Source organism: Staurois parvus, unplaced genomic scaffold (assembly GCF_062004578.1).
Source record: "Staurois parvus isolate SC_StPar_1 unplaced genomic scaffold, SC_StPar_1.0 ptg000655l, whole genome shotgun sequence".
NCBI classification, from domain to species: Eukaryota; Metazoa; Chordata; class Amphibia; order Anura; family Ranidae; genus Staurois; species Staurois parvus.
The window spans coordinates 218,805-229,526 of NW_028318451.1; the positions used below are offsets into that span (position 1 = coordinate 218,805).

Genomic DNA, 10,722 nt, shown 5'->3' on the forward strand with positions numbered 1-10,722 from the left:
TTAGTGTTCCCCTCCCCCCTTACATCAGGATCCCCAGAATTCCTCATCCTTACCTCAGGGTCCCCTCCAATACATCAGGGTCCCCAAAACCTCCCACCTTACATCAGGATCCCCAGCGTCACCCCACTATCAGGATCCCTAGAGTCACCCCCCCCCCTCTATATCAGGTCCCCAGAGTCACCCTCTTTCACATTAGGGTCGTTGGAGTCCCTAGGGTCACTTCCTTAAAGGCGAGTCCCCAGAGTTTCCCTAGTTACATCATGTCCCCAGAGTCTTCCCTTTACATCAGGATCCTTCCTCCTCACATCAGGGTCCCAAAAGCTCCTATTATAGGCAACAAAAACGAAAGATAAAAGGAAGAGGACGCTTCTAAAGCTAGCCATAGATGGATTGAGATTCAGCTGGTTCCTGCTGAACTGGACGAATTTTGTTTAATCAATGGGCAGGCTGGTTGTACTGAAGTAGTCTGTCAGTCGACTTCAGTACAACCAGTCTGTTGGGTTTCTCTTCTTACAATAATTACTGCTGCCGGCTATAGCCTCCATTAGTAATTGCATTTTGACAAAAGGGGAAACCTACCACTGTCAGAATACAATATCGCAGCGGGAGGGATTCCCCTATCAACACTGATGCTGATGGAGGAATCATTATTTTCTTTCCTTCAGCCTGTGGTTGAAGGAAAAAGAATTGCTTGGGCTAGCCATAGATTTTCTTTCCTTCCACCAAGGGTTGCAGGAAAGAAAATTGCTTGATTTCCCCATTAACACAGTCAGTGTTGATGGGGGAATCCCTCCTACAGCACTATTGTGTTCTACTGGAGCCTTCCCTGTCAGCAGAAAACAATAGGTCGAATTTCTGCCATTCCCTGCTGAACCAGCTGAGATTTTATCCATCTATTGCTGGCTTTAATGTATGGCCAGCCTAAGAGTAGCCAAGCAAATGAATACCCAGAAATAAAGGGTTAAACTACTAGTAAACCATCTCACCTGATATCAGACCTCTCATTACACACAACTTATCTATTGCCAGGCTGACTCTCTATGCAGCCTAGGCTGGCAGGTCCTGCAAGTGATCACTGCACATCCTACTTCCAGGCTGACTGTCAGTGTGCAGTGATAATTCAGCATGCAGTAGATTAGAGATCCTGGCAGTAAACAAGGCTGTGTGCAGTAAAAGTTCTGTGTGAAGGTGAAAATATTTACTGCTGTGCATTTGTCTTGTTTTAGAAGAAGAGGTAGAAGGGAACTGCTGCATTTCCCAGTGTGCCCTACCTCTGTCCACTACATCAGCTGGAAGAAGGACTTCAGTAGCTGGCCAGAGTCCCGGAATGGAGGTGGTGCTGCCTGTTGCCTCCTCAGCCAATGGATAGCTGAAGCTGCCTCAAGTCCCTCCCTCCTCACATCATCCCTTGACACTGTCTAGTCTGGCTGGCTGCTTTGCAAACTAGCAGGCTGGGAGAGTGGGACTGACATGCAAAACAATACTGGAATGTGCGGTTGTGCAGCTCCACAGCTGAAAGGCTGCATTAGCCTACCTACTGTGCCTTTGGGGGAGGGGGGGGGTTGAACCACCCTGATTCCCCCCTTATCTATGCCCCTGGTCCATTACCCAGGGTCTAGGAATGTCAAGCCTGTCCTGTACTGTAATATATGGAATTTACAGGTAAGTCAAAATTTCTTTTTTTTTTCTAGGGCTAGATAGATGTAGATACAGTATATTGAATAATCCACTGGGCTTTCTATGTTGGAATCAAAGAATAGATAGATGCAACATAGAACTGCTGACCTACAGATGTACAAGCTTGAGAAAATGACATACAGTGTCATATATACAACTATATTCATCACTGTATATGGCCACAATCCCAAAATTCACATGATGGCAGGCATATAAGGATTTGTAAAATCCAAAATGACACAAGTAAGAGTATATGGAGGGAATGGTCAGCAGCCATTGGTAATCCCAGTATTTGAAGTGTATTTGGCAGAATGGCAGTATTTGGCAGAATGATGGGGTATTGTAAGGATAGAAATATAGGATTTGCCTTTGCTGGCTGTTTTAATGTGCTGCCATTTTTCCTTTTCTTTTGCTATTTATTGATTCACTGATCTTGTGTCATTACTCCCATGTCCAACTGTAGTGGGCACTGAAGGAAAGATAAGATGGTAGTCCTTGAGTTTGAACCTTTAAATACAAGGTGGGCAAATGCATTTCTTATATTACTGTCTTGACAAATCCAGTTTAAAGGGTCAGTCCAAGGTCAAGCCTGGTTGAGTCAGTTTCTAGCTGTTTATATGTATATTGAACGCTTCAGCTGTGACATCTTGTGAAAATTGTTGACTCTACTTCTGCTCACCTTCTCATGTCACAATACCTTCTTTTTCTGTCTCCATGATAAAGTATAATACATTTTAAAAAATCCAAGAACAGGAATACTTTGTTCTGTCCATTGGAGGATTGTAGACCTAAGAATTGCAGCACAGATATCTCACCTATAGCATCCCCAAAAGATATTAATTGTTTGGTGGTTCAACTCTTAGGTCCCCACCAAATACTTAAATAGCTCGTTTAGGTGGATTGGCCCTTAAATTTCACATTAACTGCCTGGTCCCAGGCTGCATACCTGCATAAAGGTAGATCTATATTTACAAATATGTACATCATCCATGCCATGTTTCTTTAAACAGATTGCAGAACTGGTGAAAGAACTTCGCAGTGAACTAGACCTGCTTCTACAAGATAAAATTAAGAACCCTACAATGGACCTGCATACCTGCCCACGTGGCTCCCGCATTATTTCCATGATTGTCAAACTGGTGACTACACAGTGATCCTGTGAATCATGTTGAATGATGTCATGTACTTCTGCAGATGGACTCTACTGTCACAGCTAACGAATGTTTACTGTATGTGAACACATAAAACTGTACTATGGTATGTAACAAGCTGTGGAGGATCATGTGACTTTTAGTGAAAAGGATTTTTGAAGCCTACTCAAGCATGAAGTTAACATATCGATAATTTTTGCTTCTGGATAAACATTTTGTTCATGCAAAATATGATTGGTTGTTACCTCTAAGATACCCACACACTAGCAGTTGATAGTAGGTTGTTTGGCTGGTAATCTGCCTATAATCATGTTTTACATTTAAAGCTACTATCATGAGAGAAATGCGCAAGCTGCCTCTTTTTCTAAAAATGACAGTTGTTTTACTGTCATGCTATTGCTTTTGCTATAATACTTTTTCCATCACTGACATGGATCAAGCAAAGGATACTTTACAACTCATTTGCTGTGTGCTTCTTCTAGGTTTGTAACAGGTATTGAAGTCAGCGACAACCAAGCAATGATTATCAATGTCACCCCTTACACACTCACTGGCCACTTTATTAGGTACAGCTTGCTCATACCCAGTTGGGCCTTTTGCCTTCAGAACTTCCTTAATTCTTTGGGGCATAGATTCAACAAGGTGTTGGAAACATTCCTCAAAGATTTTGGTTCATAGTGACATGATAGCATGCCTTTCTATCAGTCTGCCCATTCTCCTCTGATCAACAAGTCACTTTAAGCCACACATTTGCTGCTCGCTGGATATTTTCTCTTTTTGGACCATTCTCTGAAAACCCTAGAGATGGTTGTGCTTGAAAATCCCCATAGATCAGCAGTTTTTTTTTTAACTACTTAGACCAACCCGTCTTAAGCCAACAACCATGCCACATTCAAAGTCACTTAAATTCTCTTTCTTCCCCATTATGATGCTCTGTTTGAACTTCAGAAAGTGTTCTTTACCACGTCTAGATACCTAATTGCATTGTGTTGCTGCAATGTGATTGGCTGATTAGCAATTTGCATTACCAAGCATTTGAACAGGTGTACCTAATAAAGCAGCTGGTGAGTGTATTTCTCTCATGATAGATATAATTTCACTTTAACAAGGGTTAGATCTTGATCAGCCAGAATACAGAAAATCATTTAATGGTTTTGGTGGTTATTTGATGAATTTATCAGTATGAGGTCAATTGGCATAAGAAAATACTAGCTAGCTAGGTCCTATAAGCATTCATGGACAATATATTACTGCTGCTGTTTATATAAAGGCTCTATCAAGGATAAGGACATTTTCCAAAAAAGTTCTCAAATACCCCACTCCTTAGCCATATTACCTTTTCTGTACTAGAAACCCTCAACTTACCTCTGGAGGAGAGCTTCAGCATTGTTTGGATTCTTTTCAATGCTTTCCACATCTGCGCAGAGTGCCCTTCAACTGGTTTGTCTCCTGAGCATCTCCAACTTTGGAAGATAGCCTTATACTTTACCCTACTAGTTTGAGGGCTCACTGTGCAGGCATGACCAGTGTTGAACAAGATTACTGCCAGAGATGATCAAAAGAGCTCTTGGTTGTCCTGCTGAGATAATAAAGCAATGTGCACAAAACAAGCAGAAGGCAAAGGACTAGTCATCAGTATTACCGTAGACTCCCTGCAGCTGAAATTTTCCATATTGCCAACTTACCAATTTTTTTTCTGTGCTGTGTGGAGGCAGCCATTTGTTTCTTCATGTCATAGTCGTTCCTCTGATGATGCTGATCCAATGAGGATGGGGATTTTCAGGAAGGAGAGGTGCTAAAACCACGTATCCTCAAAATAAATTAATCAAAAACAGGTCCTTGGGTACAGAGTTTTCTCAAGAGACAAGAAGGGCATGCTGGTATATACATTCTGAAATGGTGCCCCTTCTGAAGGGCATCCAGAACTAAAAAAACATTATATGAGCTGCTATTAAAAGTATGTAAACCCACCACCTCTCAAAAGAAATTCAGATACATCATTTAGAAGTACAACATACTTTAACTCTTTTTTTTTTTTTTTTTTTTGTGTACACTTCACTACCAAATTGAGGTTAACTGCTATCTGCTGGGTAGCTGTAAGAAAAGGGAGGTTATCAGTGTTCTACTTCTTTAGATAATTCTGTTCCTCTAGCCTGTTTTTTAAATTGTGCATGAGCAGCGGTACATTGTGGTTATCCATGTGTACCCATTACATATAAAAAATGTTTACAGGGCTTGACAGCACAATGCAATGCACTAGAACCCTGTGTGGGTCAGGATGCTGCCCCCCCCTTTTCCCCAGTCTGATTAATGCCTTGCAGAGGTCACAGAAATGTAATATAACCACAGATTTAGGTACATATGCTAGCTTTATTTGATTTTTAATAAATACCTTATGGGAGTAAGGTTAATTTTTATATCCGACTGCAGCTCCAAGGGGGGATGGGGGTATAGACAAAAATTATAATCTCCTCAGACCTCTTTATTGTGTATTATTGTCAGAACAGAACTACGATTTACTATATAAAAAATATGCAACTACTCACATTTAAGATCCTTATAGTCTAGGGATTAGTAATAGAACACAGTTTGATATCATGTTGTCCACAGAAAATGAATGTGGAATCCTAGCCTCACAAAATCCTAAATTAAAGTTTCATATCTGTGGCCTTTGTAGAGATTTCTACTTGTTTCCTCTTTCTAAAGTACATTTACCGTGTATTACTATGGGATATCGACTGGGAGTTAATAACAGAAACACTGGCTTCTTGGGGATTCTCAGTAGGATTAAATGAAGAATGCATTCCAGAGAGAGGACACAGAAAGTTTGGGTCAGAAAAATGCTCTGCAGAAAATTTTCATTGGGGAACAAACATCAATAAAAAGCTGAAAGCAGATCTGTTTCCATCACTTTATCCAACCAACAACAAAAAAATTTGGGGGACTTTATTCAGTAATTATGTGCACTGAAGGATAGCGTGCAGTAGCCTGTAGCAGAAATAGGTTTTGAAAAGGATCAGTGAGGTTCATTTTAATAAGTGGTCTTCATATTAGGATGTCGATGAATATATACTTGCTCATATGTCCCTATTAAACATGACTGTGTTTAATTAACCTACCAGCACGTCTTTGGAGTGTGGCTGGAAACCAGATTCTCCAGAGTCAGGAAACATGCAAGCACAGAGAGAACATGCATACTCCCTGCAAATAGGATCCCAACTGGGAGTTGAATCAAGGGCTGCAGTGCTGCAAGGCACGCTTTGTACTTGGAAAAAGAAAGAAAAACAATAATATTTCAAGTAGTTTAACCAATTTGTAAATCTTTTTTTGTTGCAAGATCATGTGGTAAAATTAAAAAAATGCACACTATAATAGAGTGTATGGATTGCCAAGCATACATTGTAAACTTTATCTACCAATTGCTTTTTAGTATTCAAAAGGACTTGTGCATTTTTCACATATTTATTAAACAGTAATATGTCAACAAGATGTAGCAGTAGTAATGCTGCACAGTTTACAATGTATACAAATGTGTTTTTAAACATTTTTTGCATTTCAAAGTTGCAGTTATAAATGTATAACTGACTTGACGCTGACAGTGTTAATTGTGAAGAATACGTCAACAAGCTTGTTAAATATGCCCAATGCAAGGCTCTGGAGCTCAGTGTGCTGGGCAGGCACCGAAATAATTATACTCCTTTTGACTAAAATGTTTTTAGGCCCCTATCTAGGAGTCTATCTAATTAGCCATACCTATAATGCAATGTCAACCACGACTATCTGGAACACATTCATTAACCACTAGGGGTCTGCCCGCAGTACATATACTGCTACAAGGCGGCCCCTGTGCGCAGGATCACGTATATAAACATGATCCTGCTTTCCGGGGTAGGGGCCGTGCGACCGCCCTACCCGCAGCACCGATCGTGGCTGCGGGTGTCAATCACAGGGTTCCGGTGATTGCCGGCAATCACTGACAGAGAGGAAGGCCGCATTGTTTTCAATGCAGCTTTCCTCCCTGTCAGCTTTCAGCACACTGTTCCGGGATCGCTGGACACAGCCTTCCGGGACAGTGTGTAACAGAGAGGTACACACCCCCTGCCCCCTAGTAAAACACTCCAATCACACAGTTAACCCTTTGTCTCCAAAAGTTAACCAGTGCCATTATTACAGTGTCATTGGTTTTTTTTTGTGCACTGATCACTGTATTGGTGTCACTGGGGATGTCAGAGATATCAAGTCCGTTCCCCCCCAGTGTCAGAATGTCTACCGCAGTCCCGCCATAAGTCGCTGAATTAAAAATCCAGTATCTATACCTCCATTTGTAAACACTATAACTTTCACATAAACCAATTAATTTACACGTATTGGGATTTTTTCCGTTAGCAAAGACATGTCGCAGAATACATTTTGGTCGAAATTTATGACGAAATTTGATTTTTAATTTTTTTTTACTGGACATGTTTTATAGCAAAAAGTCCAAAATATTGTTTTTTTTCTCAAAATTGTCGGTCTTTTTCTTTTATAGCGCAAAAAAATAAAAACCGCACAGGCGATCGAATACCACCAAAAGAAAGCACAATTTGTGGGGAAAAAAGGATGTAAATGAAATTTTGGTGCAGTGTTGCATGACCACGCAATTGACAGTTAAAATGACCCAGCACCATAACACAAACTGCTTCCTGACCGCCCTACAGCAGAAATGCTGCTACAGGGCGGCACAGGTGCACAAAATCATATATATATATATATATATATATATGCGCCCCTCCCAGATAGCATCAGATTGCCCTTCAGTACACCACTAATCACATTTAACCCCTTTGCTAGTATAGTGTCTGAACGGATCAATATGTTTGATCAGATCAGCACTATACCAGCGTTCACATTAGTATAGCGTCCCCAAAAACACAGTGTTGGTGGGATCAGCCCCAGCACCTGCGTTTAGCCCCTACGCTTACCCCCCTTCTCCCCCAGCAAGTGCAGTGTCAGTAGGTCACTGTCACTTGATACATTGCACACAAAACCGCAGTGTTCGCAGAATCAGGCCTGATTCTGTTAGCACTTTCCAGTAAATTTTGATGACTCTTATATGCAGCAAAGTGCCAGTACTAGTGCCACGCTACCTTTTGGTGAACTGGCAAGCATCAGTGATCTAGTACATCCTGGTCTTTCACATACCTCTTAGATTGTAAGCTCCAAGGGGCAGGGCCCTCCTAACCCTCTTGTATTGTTGCTGTATTGTCTCCCGTTATATTGTACAGTGCTGAGCAAATTGTTGGCGCTATATAAATCCTGTAAAATAATAATACCAGCATTGCAGTATCACTTGGTGATGTGGCGAGTCTCATAAGTGTAGTACAAGCTGGTGTGGTGGCGAGCACAAGTATTGTCCCACAACCACCAAGAATTCGCACACAGGTCCATAGAGCCCCTAGTATCCTTCCAGATGTGCTTGCAAATCCCGATTGGCAGCCCACAAATTCTGTGGCACTTGTACTTCCCCCATTCACTGCCCAACCCGGAATTCAGGTGGAAATAGCAAATTTAACCTTGATTTTTTTGGAGCTGTTTTTCACGGAAGATCTGTATGCATTGATTGTGGATCAAAGGATTTTTATATGCACAATGTATCGCCACCAACAAAAATTCAACAATGTATCGCCACCAACCAAAATTCAAACTTTGCAAGACCATTCGCATGGAAACCCATTACAGTTTTTGAATTTATATATTTTTTTGGGCCTTACCCTCAACATGAGCATTACTAAAAAAAAATAATTGCGGTTGTATTGGTCCTCAGACCCGATTCATCATACGCCCATGTTCTCTGCTACTATGGCCAGGCATAGATATGAGAGTATAATGTGTTTTATGCATTTGAACAACAATTCACTCTGTCATCCTCGGGGTGACCCTGAACTTGACCGCCTCCACAAACTTCAGCCCCCCGTAAATCACCTTTACCAAAAATTAGCAGATGTCTATACTCCCCAGCAAAAAAATCTGCGTTGATGAGTCCCTCATTAATTTTTCTGGTGGCCTTGCATTCAAACAATTTCTCCCCAGCAAACGTGCCAGGTATGGGGTCAAGATGTAGAAGGCCTGTGAGAGGACAACAGGCTATACTTATAAGTTTAGGATTTACGAGAGAATAGACTACATGGGGAATAGTGGCAAGATAGTTTGGGACTTGGTGTCATCCTTTTTCCATATGAGGTACCACTTATACACGGACAATTTTTATTGAAGCGTGCCACTATTTAGACATTTGTACAATCTTGAAACTGGCGCATGTGGCACCGTGTGACCTAATGTGTGCCCACCATTAGAAGTGGGTGGATGCAGGGTGGGCATACCACAGTTTTTTATTTCAGCTGGTGATCAGCTTTGATGTAAAAGCAATCCTAGTGGCTAATTAGCTGCAGGATTGCTTTTACAAGCAGCGGGAGACAATGACATCTCCCCCGCTGCCTTCTACAGCCTTCTCGGGCAGTCCCGTGCCATTGGGGGAACCTGAGAATGCAGCTGACAGTTTCTGCCAGCTGACCATAGAGCTGATTGGAGACCAGAATGCTGCCAATCATCTCTATAGCCTAAGAAATCAGAAGCTACGAGCATTTCATCACTTCCGTTTCGCAGGATATAAATAGCGCCATTTGTAAATTGGGAAAGCATCTGATCACACCAATCCTGGTTTGATTAGATAATGTAAGGGCAGAGGCGATATCTAGAATCTGATAGAACCCATATATGACAATGCCCATTGAAGTTATAAGGGGATATTTGCATTCCCTGTGATAGCATTAAAAGTGATCAAAATTTAAAAAAAAAAAAGGGACAGTGTAAAAAAAATAAAAAATATATAAAAAAAAAAAAGTACCCTCACCCCCCCACGCATGCGCGCACCTGCGTTCGTGAGCCTTGACCCTGTGCCAGTATGGAAACGGCAGTTGCAACTTACATGTGAGGTATCGCCACAAACATCAGATCAAGGGCAATAATTCTAACACTAGACCTCCTCTGTAAATCTAACATGGTAGCTTATAAAGGCTTTTAAAACGTTGCCTATGGATATTAAAAACATATACAGTTTGTCGCCATTGCACAGGGCATGCACAGTTTTAAAGCATGTCATGTTTGGTATCTATTTACTCAGCATACCATCATCTTTTATATTTTACCAAATAATTGGCCAATATATTGTGTTTTTGTGCATTAAAAGTAAAAAAAAAATATTTTTTTAAAACAAAAATTGCCTTTGAAAAATTGCTGTGCGAGTACTATGTGACAAAAAATTGCAGCACCTTTTTATTCACTAGGGTGTTTGCTTTAAAAAAATATATAACATTTGGGGTTTAAGTTAATTTCTATGATTTATGTCATATGAACAAAAAGTGTCAGAAAAGGCTTGGTCTTCAGGTGGTTAGACTTCTAATACTGGGCATAAAATGCCCCCACCCCCCAAAACAACCCCTTTTTGGAAAGTAGACACCTTAAACTATTTGCTGAGAGGCATGTTGAATCAATAGATGAATTTAATTTTTTTATCACAAGCTTTTGGAAATTGCAGACAAAAATTTTTTTTTTTTCTACAAAAAAAACTGCCACTTAAACGATTTACTGTTCACACATGCCATGGGTATATGTGGAATTACTCCCCAAAATACATTTTTCTACTTCTCCTGAGTATGGAGGTGCCACATGTGAGAGACTTTTTGGCAGTCTAGCCAAGTACAGGACCCCAAAATCCAATAAGCACCTTCAAGCTTTAGCTTCAGGGCTTTATTTCCTCATTACACTTCCTGACTACCTATCACAGTTTCGGAGGCTTTGAAATGCCAGGATAGCACCAAACCCACCCAAATGACCCACCCAAAGGCACCCCAAAGAA

The 10,722-nt window shown here is 41.0% G+C and overlaps 1 protein-coding gene across 1 annotated transcript in view; it reads left to right on the forward strand.

Moving 5' to 3' along the window:
• DHX57 (DExH-box helicase 57) overlaps positions 1–10,083 on the forward strand; it is a 144,622-nt gene extending 134,539 nt beyond the window's left edge. The window contains exon 24 of the mRNA XM_089694177.1: positions 2,688–10,083. Coding sequence (XP_089550303.1) covers positions 2,688–2,831 — 144 coding nt within the window. The 3' untranslated portion in view covers positions 2,832–10,083. The remainder of the gene's footprint in view (positions 1–2,687) is intronic.
• Positions 10,084–10,722: the final 639 nt, after the last annotated feature.